Source organism: Drosophila suzukii, chromosome 2R, assembly GCF_043229965.1.
Source record: "Drosophila suzukii chromosome 2R, CBGP_Dsuzu_IsoJpt1.0, whole genome shotgun sequence".
Classification (NCBI taxonomy): domain Eukaryota; kingdom Metazoa; phylum Arthropoda; class Insecta; order Diptera; family Drosophilidae; genus Drosophila; species Drosophila suzukii.
Genome location: NC_092081.1, coordinates 13,414,532 through 13,430,888, shown reverse-complemented (window position 1 = coordinate 13,430,888; position 16,357 = coordinate 13,414,532). Strand labels below are relative to the sequence as shown.

The window sequence follows — 16,357 nt, the reverse complement described above, 5'->3', positions numbered from 1 at the left end:
GACCGAGACGTACATACTTTTGTTGCTGCCAAAGTGGATGTTGACGGAGGAAAATAGTAATATTTAACTGCGTTGCGTGAGCGGGACAATCGTCGTGTCCCAATTGCGGCCACCGCCAGCGGCTCAATCGGCTGATAATAATTAAAATCATCGTATCAATATCAAGTTACCCATAACCCATCGCGGATACACATTAGTTGGCGAAGGGCAGAGCAGCGCAGAGCTATAGCGAATATTTCCATTTGTTGCCAACAAGACTGTCGTTGTTGTTGTTGTTATTGTGGTTTTTCAGTGAGAGGGGAAGCGGAAAAAGAGGGGGTGACCAATTGCGTTCGTAATCTTGGTGAAAAATCGGTGACCGTTCTTCTACAAGAAAAAAAAAAAGCATCGCGATAAGAAATATAAGAAAGAAAAATCTGATTGAAAACCAAAGAGCTGCTGTGTGCGAGCGAGCGAGAAGCGAGTGAGCGAGTGAGAGAGCTATGTATTGCATTTGCATTTCGTTGTGTGTGTCGTCGTTTTCGTCGTCGTTCGGTAAAAGTCGGTAAAAAGCAAAGCCTTTCCAACTAAACCACTTTCGGGAAATCGGCATCGGCAAAGGAACTGGAAACTGGGAAAAAGTCGAAGTCGAATTAAATAATAATATGCGTTACATCGATGGCAACAGCAGTGACCAGCAGCAGCTAGCGATTGCTCTCTGAAACGAGAGAGCGAATAGCGCTTTTCGGCCATAGCTTTTCTTCACACGCCTCTTTGGGCCGATCGGAAATTGTATTTGATTGGATTGGATTGGTAAGTACAAGAAGTGGCAGCACCATAACCAGCAAATCAATACTTTAAGGGGCTGCCATTCCGTTTCGTTCCGTTCGTTAGTTTTCCTAGCCCATTCGCTGGCGCTCTCCTTTCCTGCCTGCCTCTCTCTCTTTCTCTCTCCCTGTCCCGAAAGAGAGCCGCCCCCCGCCTGCCGCCCGCCCCCACACACCAAATAAACGGTGTGTGTGCGTGCTTTGTAACAACGAGTACACTTTTCTGCACATACAAAAAAAAAAAGGAAAAGAAAGAAAGAAAGAAGAAAAAAACAGAAAAAAAAGAAAGACCGAATAAAGAAATTCACATAAATTTATGGCACTCTCCATCTCCCTCGCGCTCTCTTTTTTTTTATTATAACACTAGTGTGTGCGTTTTAGTTTTTAAAAAACAGTTGTTTTCACCGAAAGGGAATTTTCTTTTTTGTGGTATATTTTTAGCCAGCAAGCTCCTTTCGGAAATTATTTATAACCCCCCTCGAAATGTTTCCACGCAACGTTTTACGCGATAAACTTTTACAAAAAGTGAATATAGGTATGTGGAAGCCCACTTGATTTTGTATGTAAGTCCACGAATTGCTTACGTATTTATGAAATATTACTGTGCGTTTTGTCGGTGGGCGTGTGTGTTCGGCCCACAGTTTTCACTCATTTTCCTGGGGCTTTCCGCCAGTGACAAAGGAATACAAAAAAAGCAGAAGGGGGCGTGGCACTCTCTGCAACTAATTTAGATCAATAAAGCGCTTTGGATTCAAATGTCCTTTGGAGTGTTAAAAACCATCGAACTCATTGGAATTCCCATTAGCGTTCAAGTGATATTAATATTTCACAGAAGTCTGAAAAAAATGTCTAGTGCCAAAATATGTTGGAATTGGGGTACATGAAGTTGGGGAAAATCCAAGAAGTGCACTGTTATCCATAAGATAGCAAAGCTTTAACTGTTTAACTTTTAAGTGTTAATACCAGAAAACTGGTTTAATTTCCGCCAGAAACATTGAAAATCATAAGCCATATTCCAACAAGTAAAAGAAATCAGTTTGTTACTGATAATATGTAGAAATACAAATTATTAAATAGGTATATTGGTATATTAAAAAAAAATGTTATAGTTTACATTTTCACACATTACACTCGATAACCCATTAAAACTAAATAATTAATTATTATGAGGAACTGTGTAATTAACAAACTGATAAAAATTATATTACCATTTAAAAATTAAATGCAGACTCAATAATCTCTTGTTAAGATACTTTAAAATTAATGCTAAACTTATATTTGTCATTTTAAAATTATTTAGTTTTACTGTGAAGTACAATAGTGTTAAAAAACCGGAAGCCAAAAAAAAAAAACAAAGGGATCAAAACAAATCGACTCTTATTACTAATTTATATTTTATTTAACAGGATGTAAAATGATGAATTAATAATTAAAATGGTAACGTAGCCTAACCAAAAAATGTAAGCTTATACTTATAAATTTGTATTAATAACTTTATAATCATTATTTTATTAACTCATAACTATTAACCTACTTAATTTAGTTTTCATTTTTAGTTTATAGATTGTAAAGAACTTACGAAGCTGTATTGACTTATTGATAACAAATAGAACTTAATATAAGTAATTGGCTTGTACGATGGGTGAAATTGTGGAGCATTTAGAAAAGATTACCCTTGAGCTTGCGGCAAACTTAGTCCAAGGCAATGCCACCTTGATGGTACCAAGGAACTCATCCTCGATCATGACCACGGGTTATCGACGGGTCAGCTATAATAACCGAGGAAGTCGTCATAGTTTCTGCCTGCTGACCTACATGCTTTCCCGGGTCCACCGATTGCAAGTGCGCGGCGGAAGCTTCACTGTCCGTGGACTTTACTACAGTGATCCGCAGCTGATCCGCTCGCAGTCCAGGATTGCCGAAGCCAGGCTGGATGTCTGTCGTATGCTGAACACATCACCCTTGTCCTTGGGCATACTGGCTGCCTCCAAGGGCCTGATGGCAGGTGAGTCTCACTGGAATCCCTGGCCAAAGGCTGTCTGCTGATACACTGATACACTCTTGCAGGCGATATACGGCTGCTGATGACCAATGGTGATATTCTGGATGGCAGCTCATATGGTGGAGCCATGACATTGCCCACGGATCCCGAGAAGATAGATCGTATTGAAACGGAGGCGGATTTCGTACTGATCGTTGAAAAGGAATCGGTGTTCCAGAGTCTTCTGTCCAGAAACGTATTTTACACCATGGGACAACCCTTCATCCTCATAACTGGCAAAGGATACCCGGATTGTTGCACCCGGCGGGTGGTACATCGACTCAGCGAGGAGAACCAACTGCCTGCCTACATTCTCGTGGACGCCGATCCCTTTGGCATCGAGATAATGCTCGTCTATCGCCATGGCTCGCAGGCAATGAGTTTCTCCAGGCAAGGACTCACCACACCTTCGCTGCGTTGGATTGGGCTACACCCCTCGGAGATTCCCGCCCTCGGCACTGGAGCGGTTGCCCTGGTTGCCGGCGACAACAAGAAAATCAATGACCTCCTCGCCCGCGGCGACTTGGAGCCGGGAGTGCGACAGGAACTGCGCATGCTGCAGGACATTCAGCTAAAGGCCGAAATCGAGAGTGTCATCGACTTCCTGACCGACGACTATATACCGAACAAAATCAATCGGAATTTGTTTTTGTAGAGCTCGGTGGTAAATCACATGAATACGTTCGGTGTTAAGTTTAAAATATACTATTTGTATAGAACTATGATACAAGTTTTGAATATGTTAATGATTCGCCAAATAACTGATTTAGTCTGAACTATCGTTTTTTTCATTAAGCTGATTAAAATAATCCATTGATTACGCAAAATAATTAAATAATTTGTCAAGGCTATTTCATTTTTCCATTGTTGGTGTGCAGCCAATGTTATTATGTATTCATGCTAAAAAATTGTTGTTATTTTTACAAAAAAGAATAGAATTAAAATAAGTGAGATAACCTTAGTTTAAAACGAGCAGGTTGAGTAATGTTTATGTTATATATTTTGAAAGTGCCAAATCTGCTCTGAGTACCGTATTTCAAGAATATTTGTTAAATTAATGTTATTTTATCTTTCTGTGTTAAGCTGATCAAGTAATTTCCAAATCGCAGTTATTTAAAAATAATGGAATATCTGGATAATTGGCGGATAATGGCAGTTTTATACTGGTAAATTCTGAGTAATCAGCTTCTAGTGGTTCGTTTTGAGTGGACAACTTGATTTTGTGCATTACTTTGTGCGGACAAAGCTAGTTGAATCGAGCAGACAAAGGAGATTATTTATTGTGCATTTAAAAGTATTATGGCTTGAGGTCGGCAATCGGAGTGGGTAATTGACTACGATTTTGATAATGCCAAGGGAATGACCAGCCATTTAATGAGTGCCAAAAGATGCAAGTACAGACCGCCTTGTTCAACTCCATACTAATTGCGCTTGTATTTCTTTGCAGATGTGACAGAGTACCACGGATGATAGAAACCCACTGGGCATTTGACTACTTTTAAGCACCGGAACCCGAAAGACTCGCCGGATAATACTCGAATCTCACGTGCAGAATCTCTTAGAAACCCCATTGGACTGTTTGAAAATATGTCGACAGCAATGCGAACCACACTGCAGCCAGTTCCTGAAGCCCTGCCAGCGGATAGCGTGTCCAATGGCACCGCATCCAATGTTGCAGCGCCGGCGGCGCCAGTGTCGAGCGCCACAAGTGCGGCGCCTCCACTGGCCGCCGTCTCCAGCACAACCGCCACCTACGCCACCAACTCGATCAGCACATCCTCGCATTCGGTAAAGGATCAGCAGCAGCAACAGCAGCAGCAACAGCAGCAGCAGCAGCATGATTCAGCCAATGCCAACATTGTGTCACTGCCACCAACGACAACGCCAGTCGCCAACACCACAATGATGCCCATTGTAACGTCCTCGAATTCGGCCACCAGCAATAGCACCACGGCCACGCCCACGGCCACCTCGGGGGCGGCAGCAACGGGTGGAGTGGGAGTGGGAGTTGGAGGGGGCTCGGTGACCCCAGCTCCCGTGTCGGCGTCATCGGCCAACACCAATCACGCGCACCAGCACAGCCACCAGCACCACCATCATGTGGCCAACAACATGGCCACAGACGGTGGTGCCCGCTTGACCAGCAATAATTCGGCGGCGGTGGCCAGCTCGGCAATTAACCACCACCATCACCACGCCCCCGGCAGCGGTGTTGCGCCCACCGTCAACAAGAACGTGCTCAGCACCCACTCGGCTCATCCCTCCGCGATCAAGCAACGAACCTCGTCCGCCAAGGTGAGTCCTTACTTGGGTTTCTCAACTCTCTGTACCTGTCATCCGTCCCACCGTCCCCAAGTCCGTCTCTTTTGGGAGCCCTTATCACCAGTCATGATGTTCGGTTGCCCATCTATTTGCTCTTACTATCGTTCTGTGGCTTGGGTCATTATTTTCGTATTGTCCATTGAAAGGGCTTCGAAGGGTGGAGCCCTGTTAAAGATCAAGACTGTATGTTAAGCTTAGAGCACTTCCAAACTGAAAATTACCATACAACTTGTTAATTTACAAGACACTCTTAGTTTAATATATAAATTTTCAAACAATTTCAAAATTAAAAAGATCATTTTTTTAGGTTTGCGTTAAATTATAATAAATAACATAATTTTAATATTTATAAAATTTACCAATATAAAAGTACAAATTTAAATGTTGATATGCAAAAGTTTATCGCACATACGCAGTGTTGCCTTCGAAGATCTGTTTCTTACATCTTTATAATTTTTTCATGGTAAATACAAATATTTTATTATTAATTATTTATTAATAATGATTCATTATTCTTAAACGTAAAAGCTGAGCTTATAGGGTCCTCCCTTTGTGTCTAATGTGCCGTATCAAAAACATTTCTGTGTATTATAAGGTGGGGGAAGAATTATTAAAAAAAAACATACTTAGACACAGCTTAAATAAATATACATTTATGTAAATTCAATTCACCCAAAATATTAGTGTATTTATAATATTAATCGTGTCTCTTAAAAAAGTCAACGAATTATTACAATCTTGTGAAAAGTATATATCAACGTCATTGTAAACTCTGTTTCTATTAATGTTCCATCGCTTTTGTTATGTTTAAGCCTTAAATACACATCGAGTGGTCAGTAAAAATATCTAAAAGAGGAATTAGGTCGCTGGGACATCGTTGGGATTTTAAAATTCTTACCTGCTGCCTTTTTTACTGTTATGGTAGTAAGTGTGCGTGGTATAGCACTGATTTATGATATCTTCCCCTATGCTAATGGACAGCAAAAAAAAGGCTTGAGTACTTGCTAATTGGTAGTAACAACAGCTCGAATTATCTACAAATTTAGTGGACTTTGCTATGTTCGAAAGACGCAAAGGCTGAGTCAACAGAGCTGACTACGTCCATTCAGAAGTGCAATTATAGTATTTTAAACCATTCTCGATAATCACATCACGTCAGTCTAGCTCTTTCTCCCTCTAATTCTCAGTCTTTGTATTTGTTGTCTAAGCCAAATCCGTGGGATACGTAGTTCTCTGCGCACAATCATATAACTGTTTTGATTTGAAATGTTTTTCTGTCAGAGTTTGTGTGCTTTTATCCGACATACACTTGAATAGTTAGCATGGTGTAGGTAAATGAGCTTAACTAGTTGTCTTTGTGGACGTTAGGTGTGGAATCGTGAGCGACTAACTTATAACGATCTTAACTATAAGCACTGGTATATTATTTTGATGGCACCTGGGGGGTATATTTCGTAACTGAGAAGGGAATTCTTAGAAAATTATTTGAAGATTTATAAGTGCTTGTGTTTTTCTTAATGATTTTCAAATTGTTTTTTAGAAGTATTACCCTGTTATATTTTTGAGGAGTAGTAGAAATAGAAAATGATTTTTCTATGGTATTTTTTCCTTAGGTTAGGTAGGTTAGGTAGGAGTGGTTGGAGACTAAATATTAGTCCCCTCACTTAGGCCACAATGGGCCCCTTGTGATACCACATGATCTCTGAAAGATCCTTTTCCCTAGCTCATGGGTTTTCTGCCTTCGCGAAGTATTCTGTTCTTCTTAAGAAACATAGTAGTTTTTGAATGCTTACGTCCTGAATGGCCGCAAGGTTCGGAAGTGTGTAGCTACCTAGGGTTTGAAAGCGCTTTAGGTTATGCGCTGGGCAGAAGCATAGGAGGTGTTCGATGCTCTCCTCTTCGTCTATCTCTTTGCAGCTGCGGCAGAAGCAGTTAAAAATGATTTACAAATAGTTATTTTTTTTAGAAGTATTACCCTGTTTTATTTTTTAGGAGCAGTATCATTTTCCATGCTATTTCTTCCTCCAACATTTTTCTCTGTTTGGGCCTACTTTAAGATATATTTAACGAGCTTTGAAGTCAAAAACAAATATTTCCCGTTTATGTCTTTCCTCGAAGTCTTATTTTAAAGAGCAGCTTTCTAAATATTTTAAGATTCTCGAAATGCTTTGTGCTATATTTTGAGAAACTCTTTGAAGCTCTCTCTTTTTTTCTGGATTATCCATTTCCAGTATTTCAAATTATGCTGAGTTTCGTATTATTGTTTTGTGGACCTTAAGCTCGGCTCGCAGACAGGTTCCCAAAACTTATATGGAGATCCCTTTGGCCAAAGCTCTTCCGAGTTCTCTCTTCTGCTCTTTGAAGTTTCTCAATGTTTGGCGAGAAATTTGTGTTGTTTCTACCAGTTCCAGTTTTTTTCGAGCAAGTGTGCTTGTGAGTTGAGTGAGTGTTGGTTCGTGTGGCTATGAATCACCTGCAGTTAACTGCAGAGATTGCATACGATATTTATAGGGTGTGTCGTTGTTGTCTTGGAGTAGCTACACTAGCAAAAACAACAACATCGACCTTCCCAGACGCAGAACTTTGGCGAAAATGCCAAGCTCGCTCGCCACAGCCACAGCCACATCCACAACCAGAATTACATTCCACAGCCACAATGGCAGCCAGCATATAGCGATGGTCGAAAGCTTGTTTTAGTATTAAGTTCCACTTCATTCGTGTGGTCACCGTCGTCGCGCTGTTTTCTGTTGTCATTATCCGTCGCTCTCCGCCGATATCATCGTTCATCGTAGCCCCAGCTATATAGCTATATAGCTGTATCGTTATCGCCCCGCGATGAGTTGACTCCACGGGTATTGTTTTTTCTGCTTCCTTCAATTTTTTAAATTCGCCTTTTGCCCATTGTGACCACCAGTTATTATCGCACCAAGCACAAGGGCGTTACGTCAAAACAATACAAAAAAGAAAGAAGCGAAAAAATCGCGAAGAGATTGCGAAAAAAATAATAATAATAAGCTAGAGCGCAGTTTATAATTGCAAGCCTAATCCAAATCCAAATCTCGGGCGTTACAACATCCGCGATAAAGAACGTCACTCTGGCTAATCTGATCAGCAGCGAGAGCTTAGAATGAAATCAAGGGCATGAGTACGCAGCTTAAAATAAGCCAAATTGACGCAGGAAAAGTCACAGTCACAGTCACAGTTACAATCGCATAAATAACTAAGTACACACGCACGTGTGTTTATAAATAAATTCGGTTAAATAGTGTTTAATTTATAAACTTCCAGCCAGTGTGATTGTGTGTGTGTTTTGCAGTTCCAGTGAAATGTATCCAGCTTTTTTTAAGCCCACCAAACCACTTCATCTCGCAGATACATTGAGAAATGAGCCAATTGCGGGTGATAAGTTAATTTAATTATAAAGTACGAGTATGACAAGAAATCAAAAAAAAAGAAAGGAGAAGAAAAGAAACGAAAAAACAGTAGTAGTGCAGGCGAAAAGAACGAAAGCGGAATGAAAAGGAAAAAAATGAACAAATTCCTACTCAAACACATGCGCAAAAGCAACAGACTTCTTTAATGGTGTGCGTGTAAGTAACGCTTAAACGAGGTAACTAGCAGAAGAACAGCAACAACAACAGAGAGAGAGAGAGAGAGAGAGGGATAGAGAGGGAATCACAGAAATAGCAATAACAATTCGTGGGGCTTCATCGTTGTCTCTTTAACGCGGTTGGTGTTGTTGTTGTTGCTGGTCATCTAGTATCTGTGTTTCTGCGTATCTGTATCGGGCGTGCCAAGGCTTACGATCCACAATCCGCACACTGGCACACACCCACACAAAGATACAACCGCAAACCCAGCTGGAACGATTGTGGAACTTATCGCGAGTGTCTTGTGCCCACAAAAACAGACAAACAGACAAACACACACACACAGTGGAGAGATGTGTAAAGTGCGATAACTGATAAGAGACAAGTGTTTTTATCTAAAACCACCCAACCACCCTCTATTTTACCTCCCAAACCCTCTCCCCCACTCATGCTTGTCAAGCAACAAGTTTACAAATATCCCAGATCTACAAGCACTGAAAAGAAAGCAGAGATAACCTATTATTAATGCACAAAGATAAATTTAGCACCACTTTAGGAACCAAAATTAGACAAAAGATAGGCTCCATCATAAAAACTAGCTAGTGATAACAAGTTTGCTTTGGTTTGTAATTAAAAAAATAATTCACAAATTTCAATTTCGCTTAAAGACAGTAAATATATTGTTGGAAAATGTATAAAATTATTAGAAAAGTGAAAAATGTATAGCGGAAATTATCAAAAAAACTTCCCCAGAAGTAAAATTTTATTGGCAATGTTGAGGTAAAAATAGATTTTATAAATCTCGGGTTATAGTTGAACTAAGGAAATGGTATTATCAGTTCTTATGATCTTTTAATGTTTACCTCTGTGCATCAGAAACCAAAATAATTGTGCCCTGTATGATTGCCCCTGTGACTGTGATTGCTATTCAGTGACTTTGCCAGTGACTTTTACTGCGACTGCTTCTCCAATGTTCCCTCATTGTGCTCTAATAGAATTAAACAAGATGGACTTTTTTCGAAATAAAAGCGACAAAGCTGAGCCTGAATTGTGATTGTGCCGCACACAAAAAGCGAACCACATTTATTTATACTTTTATGCAAACCAATACGTGTGCATTTAGGGCTCTCAATGTTTACACACAAAAATCGCTGTGATAATTGCCAACGCGAAGAACGAGGGAATATGTGTCACTGTTTCGTTGCAACTGGGCCAATAATCCGTATACCGTGAACACGGAGCCACGTTGAGAACGAGGGGAGAAGAGAAGAAACCACCAAAATCCAACCAAACCAACACACAGCCCACCGCCCACAAAAACCACCAAAGTAACCACCATGGGGCAGACCTCCAGTCACCGGCAAATGCACCACAGCAGCAGCAGCAACAACAACAACAAGGAGGAACCACAATTTGGTAATCGTCGAACCTCTACCCGCAAATCGACAACGTCTTCTTCGAAGCATTACCCCACATTGGTGCAGCCATTGCGTAAGGATGAGCTCTCCCTGTTGCGAGATTCCCTGCTGCGCAATGGTAGCATTATGCGCAAGAATCCGGAACGCCGTCCGGTGACGATCAGTGAGCTAAAGCCGGCTAATCCCGGCCAGGGTACCTCTGGCAGTGCCCTGCCCATCACACTGGAGGATGCAGCGGGTGGCAGCAGTAGCAGCACCACCCAACTGATGGCCTTTCAACTCCCCGTGGATCGCAGTGCCAAGACCGATGACCTGGCTGCCGTATCTTCGGCATCCACTGCTGTTGTGGCCACGGCCAAGGAGGCAAGGAATGAGTTCTATATCGTGGGCGATGGCTATCATCGCACGGATCACTGCTACTACCGCAGTCCCAACGGTGATTTCCACAAGCTGCCCTCCGACTCCTTTCACAAGATGTCCGAGGGCTGTTTTGTGCGGATGGCTGATGGGGTATTTCGTCGCCTGGAGGTGCCCACCAAGGCGCAAATCTCACGAAGATCCAGCAAGGCAGAGGAAATAGGCGATGCCTCTAGTGGCATGGGAAATGGCAGTTCCGCCACCAATGTGAAGAGCCAGCTGATGAAGTTTCTCAAGCGCTCGAAGAGTCACACGCCCGCCACAATAGCCAAGTTGCAGCGGGAGAAGGAGGAGGCCCGGGCGGAACGGAAGCAGCGGCTCTCGAATGCCCTGCGGCAGAAGAATCTGGCTGCCACGAATGCAGCCGCAGCAGCCTATGCCGCTGGTGGAGGAGGTGGTGGCACCATCGGTAGCCGGAACAACAAGATCGTGGTGACGATGATCGAGAACGGCGGTCTGCCCATTGTGGCCACCAGCAAGGCGGAAAGACCCAAGGCCAAGGAGTCGGCATCATCCAGTGACAAGGCTCGCACCTCGAGGGTATGTAACTAGGGTTCAAAAGGGTAATATTGGGGTATAGTAACTATACAATTATTATAGTACACAGAGAGGACTATTTAAGTACATTGTTCTTGAATTGAGAACGTTCGTTCTTAAAAACCGATTGAAGTATTGAAAAGAAAAGTGTATTATCTTAAGACATAGGAAGTGTTTAATTGATTTTGAGAGATCTACAGGAACTTGAGAACCACTTGACCTTGCTGGCTGTTGTTCGTCTAGAATTCTTGTTATATTGGTACTGATTTAGTCCCTCTTAAGAGCCATAAAGCTTTTCGTCAGTCTCTCATCCACTCACCCAGTCCATCATCTATGAACATTGCACATTTTTCGATGTTGTCGTGTTGCCATCGCTCGTTCCTACCATTTTTTTTTCATTCAATCTTATCCGTAATCGCTGTTTCGTTGTTGTCTATATCTGTCACGGTTTTGGTTTTGTATACCACAGTCCAATGTTTTACGATTTCTATTATTTTGATTAAGGTTTTTGTTTTTCTTTCAGATTTTTGTTACCCCACACATTGATTTGCTCTAGTCCATGTGGAACTAATATATTTTCAGTCTATTTGCATGCACGTTAATAGATTAAGGGATTAGGTTCAAGATTACTGATTCCCGGATTCATGGTTATAAAAGCGATTGCATTGTAGGGGGGACAAGTTCATAATAGTTGACCTTATTACACTTCCCTGCTGTCAGCGAACATGCGAAACTGGAAATTCTAACGCAAATGTTTTAGCTTGGACTTCAAAGGCTTGACTGAAATCTGGTTGTCTTGTTTTAATGTTGATTAAGCTGCAAGTTATTCAATTAGCTTGATTAATACGGACACTTTTCATCTTGCTCGGCTTGTGGATACCTTGTAGTAGTTAATTGAACCTTGAGAACCTTGACTTGCTGAGAATTAACAGAATGATCCAATATTCCAGATGAGACAGTTTTCTGTTATCTAACAGCGGCGCAGTAGTTCCTTTGTTTGCTAAATTATTTATATACTCGTTTATTATTATTAGCTAATGCCGTTGGGTCCTGTTGCATCACAGCAGTGATGTATGTGCGAATTCCATTATATCGTATAAAAAATGGATCATATTTAAATCTATTTGCACTCGTGTGTTTACAACTGATTGTAAATAAAGACGATAAGCAACAACTTATCAGACTGATATCCAAATGATCGTTGTATCACAGACTAGGGACCAAACGGTTTGCTTGAATGGGGAACTCATTATTGAAACCGGAAATCTATTTTGACTTGGCAGTTAAGTTATGTGATGATCGATCAGGGAAGATCCGCTTTGCCTAACAACTTTAATGGCAAGCCGTGCTTAGATCATTAGCTAAACAGATTATAACTCAAATTTCTTATTGTTATAGCACAAAGACGGATAGAAGCGCTTTGCTTAACTATAATTAAAGCTCGTCGCTCATCTTTGTTGCATAACTTATAGGAGATGCTTTTTGGAAAACAGGATATCCTTGACTCTGATAGAAAAGTGCAATGTCTTACTGATATGTGAGTGTCTGGGATCATGTTCCTTATCAATTTCTTGGTGATAAGGCTTTAAATACCAAGCACCTTGTATGATGCATTCTCTGGCTTCTATATCCAACAGATAGGAACAAAGCAGTGAACTTGAAGAACTTCATTAGTGACATCTGTGTGAGGTTTATAACCGGAAACTTGATTATGGATAGATAAGTGAAGGTGTCTGATCGATATACTATATAGGGTGTGAATCAGGGAAGAAGCGCTTTGCGTAACTCGGGGGAACTTGTATATTGTATATTGCGCACATGCGCAAAACAGTAATCTCCGACTGCAAACACGGCTAACAGTTTCTTTCCCAGCGTTACGCTCAGGTGATATCAGTGGAACCCGTAGAAACACACACTTGCACACCTTTCGAGCTCCAAACGGGGCTTCTCTGGGTGGGAGAACAAGTACACAGATACTCTCTGTTATAGTGGTGTTGGTGTTGGTGCTCCACCAGTGGAGAGGGAGCTGCCCACTGATCGTGCGAGTGTTTGTGCTGTTTGTGTTGGTGTATTAAGGCCGATGTCGCTGCCGCAGTCGACGTCGCTGCCCAGGCCGATTCCGTGCTTTGGAATACTCCGCGCTCTCGCTCTCCGGCACTCCAGTTCCAGTTGCTGAGTGGCCAAGTGGCTCTTTGGCTGCTGAGCTCTGTTGCTGTTTCTGTTTCTGTTTCGGTTACTGTTGCTTTGGCTGTGTTTTCGGTGTCTTCTGCGTTTTCGGTAGTTGTATTTGTAGTTGTAGTAGTCAATCGGCGGCGTTTACGTCAGAGTTACAAAGCAACAAAAGCTATAATTTAATACTTACTGATATACCCCATACCCCCACGTATAAAAACGAGTGCAAAAAATTGCGAAAGCCGCGTGCCCCTTTGATAAGATAAGCGTTCGCGGCTAAAGAACTCCTCTGGCTGACGAAACGAACCTTTAATAATCGGGATTTGCGAGAAATGTGATTTTTTTTTACAGCCCAAGTGAACAAAAAATAAAAAATTAGAAAATACCCATACACTCTCAAACCTCCGATGTATATAGCCTAACTGTGTTTTTTCACCAGTGAAAAAGTCGGCTCAATTGTCTAAAAGTAGTTCATTTGCCTCGGTGTATTGGTGCGCGCGCGTTTAGCTGTGTGTGTGCGAGTGTGTGTGTGTGTGCATTGGAGCTTTTCGCTTTGCTCAGTGAACCAGCGAGGAAAAAAATGAAATAAAACCAGCAACGGCCAACTAACGACTCGTACGAGGAATTGTTCAGATACTTGTAGATCTCCACATCGTAACTATTTAGACAGTAATTAAAAGCAACAAAGGAAAATAGCGAAAAGGCAAATGAATCATAAAAAAAAAAAACAGAAATGAGAGCGTGGGAGGGGGAGGTTGAGGGCAGGAAAAGCGTGACACACACACGGGAGAGGGAGAGCATCTCAGCTGAGCTTGTGCAACAGCAGTAGAAGTTGAAGAGAGTCAGAGGGAGAGAGAGAAAACAAACACACACGCATAGGAGCTCACCTCCACCACAGGTGTGTAGGTGCCAGTTAGCTCTCTCTCACGCGCGCACTCTCTTTTGCTGGCTTAGGTGTGTGTGTGTTTAGGTATACTGCCCTCCCGCTCGCCCCCGCGCTTTGCCGTGTGTTTATTTCAGTGTCACCGGGGAGACAGATTAGCTCTTGTCCGCCTGTTGTCGTAAATATCACGAACACACTCTCCCAGTCCGCCCATATGTACATAAGCCCATACACATGTATATAAATGGAAGTTGCTGCCTGCTGCTGGCTGTGTGTTTAATTCATTTTCGAGGTTTTAATGCGCAACAACTGCGACTTGTTGTGTGTTGGTTAGGCGACAAAAAAAAATCACACAAAAACAAACAAAAGCTATGTTGAGAATTTAGAAAGCCCAATGTAAACACGCACACTCTCACAAATCAGTTACCTCTGTATGTGTGAGCTGCATTGTACTTCCGATTTTGTGTGCCAAAGCGAAATCTCAAGCTCAATCTTAATAATTTTCCCCAAAAAAAAAAAACCCACAGTGTAAGAACAATAAACACGCCAAGCGACAGTTTTTGAAAAAAGAAAGAAAAAAAAAAAGAAAAGTTGCGATCTCTCCGAGCAACAAGTACTAGTGCACCAATACACTTAAAGGTTGTGCCACGACAAAAAGAAAAAAAGAGGAAAAACACAGAGAAACCGCAACCAAAAGCAAAACGGAGGAGCAATGGAGGCCACCACTACCACGACACCTGACTTAAATCGCGGCGATGCCACCAGGAAGAGTGTGCGGTTGTACGCCGCCCGCAAGGGGGCGGCACCTGCACCGCCCAAGCTCAGTGTGGCGCCCTCTGGCCAGAATCAGAGCAGCAGCAGCAGCAACAACAACAACAACCAGAGCAGTGACAACTCACCGGAAACGGAAGTGCAGCCCACACAACCACATCTTGCCAGCAAGGATCTCGAAGGAGCCACCGAAGACGACAGCATTGTGGAGCTGCGACGACGTGATGCTCAGGCCACTCCATTGCCCAGGATAGCAGTATCCGCCCTGCCCACCCTACAGCCACATCCAAAGCCCAAGGAACGCCAGAAGCCCCTGCCACGCAATCTCTTGTCCACTGAAGACGATGCCGGCGTGTCCTTTGCCCTCGGCTCCATCGAGAAGCACATCCACAACGTGGAGGAGAGCTTCAAGAACCAGCAGCAACAGCAACAACAGCAATCCCAATCCTCGATGGACGTCATGAAACTGGAGATCAAGCGCAAGCAGAGCAAGCGTTACGGTGAAACGGAAAACCTACTGCGGCCGGGCATAAGTGACATGTCCTCGGAGAACGACTTTCAGTACTTGGGCGGCAGGCGGGCCGGCGAACTGGATGCCAGCAATGAGCTGATGCTATCGGAATTCCAGCGAGGCAGCGATGGTCGTAACTCGATCGGAGCCTATTCCAAGAACTCGGCCGCAGCCTCAAACGGATCCAATGCTGTCAAAGCTAAATTGGCACGTACTGCCTCGGATACGAAGAATAATGATACGCTGATGGCCATGCGGGCCACTTTGAAGCAGAAACAGCATTTGCAGGACGAGAAGCAGCCGGCGGTTTGGCGACCAGCCGGCACAGCACCCACTCCGGCGGTCAGGAGCTCCACCCCCTCCACCTCTTCGAACTCCGCTTCGGCTAGTCGTGGCGGTAGCAGCAGCAGTGTGGTGGATGGAGTGGCTCCATCTAAGCTCACAGCCACCACCATTTCGGCTTCCAAGCGAAGGGAGGAGAATTTGCGACAATTTGAGGCTCTATTGGCCCAGAAGTCGTCGCATCGTCATGGTAACTCTTCGGGAGCATCTGGAGCCTCGGGAGCTGGAAGCCATGCGGCCAGTTCGAAGAGACGTTCGGAACGACCAATTGTGGCGCCCATTCCGCCGTTCAATTCCAGTCGAACGGAGCCGGTGACCAGTTCAACCAGAGCCAGCATTGATCCAAGGTCCTCTTCGACTCATTCATCGGGAACTGCCTCCGGAGCAGGGTCAGTTCTCCCGCCTGTGGGTCATCATCGCACTAGCCACGTTCCCAGCGTGGTGGCAAACCGCAGCAATGTTTACAGCAACAATGCTGCACAGGTAAACCCTAACTAAGCAGGGATATAAAACATTATCCATTTTATATTCTCAGTTTATAATATCA

General features: G+C 43.1%; 2 protein-coding genes across 39 annotated transcripts in view; both read left to right on the top strand.

The window, feature by feature from the left end:
* Window positions 1–40: 40 nt before the first annotated feature.
* LOC108008963 (MAP/microtubule affinity-regulating kinase 3) overlaps window positions 41–16,357 on the top strand; it is a 30,423-nt gene continuing 14,106 nt past the window's right edge. For 19 of the 38 annotated variants that reach the window (XM_017072875.4, XM_017072883.4, XM_017072876.4 and 16 more), the window contains exons 1-2: window positions 13,254–13,408; window positions 14,714–16,293. In XM_017072875.4, coding sequence (XP_016928364.3) covers window positions 14,899–16,293 — 1,395 coding nt within the window. In that variant the 5' untranslated portion in view covers window positions 13,254–13,408; window positions 14,714–14,898. Of the gene's footprint in view, window positions 57–514; window positions 793–4,294; window positions 5,143–7,863; window positions 8,315–9,754; window positions 11,135–11,654; window positions 11,718–13,250; window positions 13,409–13,873; window positions 16,294–16,357 lie in introns of those variants that run through there. The other 19 variants (XM_017072885.4, XM_017072882.4, XM_065863259.2 and 16 more) reach the window with 10 other exon arrangements.
* On the top strand, window positions 652–3,769 carry mei-W68 (meiotic W68). The gene is made up of 3 exons (XM_070995200.1): window positions 652–792; window positions 2,363–2,811; window positions 2,874–3,769. Exons 2-3 carry the CDS (start codon window positions 2,445–2,447, stop codon window positions 3,500–3,502), a joined length of 996 nt encoding a protein of 331 aa, XP_070851301.1. The 5' UTR covers window positions 652–792; window positions 2,363–2,444; the 3' UTR covers window positions 3,503–3,769.

What these genes read in the sequence shown, in the direction of transcription:
- mei-W68 (XM_070995200.1), top strand. Translation starts at nt 2,445, where the DNA reads ATGGGTGAAATTGTGGAGCATTTAGAAAAGATTACCCTTGAGCTTGCG. An exon ending in CTCCAAGGGCCTGATGGCAG is followed by an intron (nt 2,812 to 2,873) that starts GTGAGTCTCACT and finishes ACACTCTTGCAG; the next exon opens with GCGATATACGGCTGCTGATG.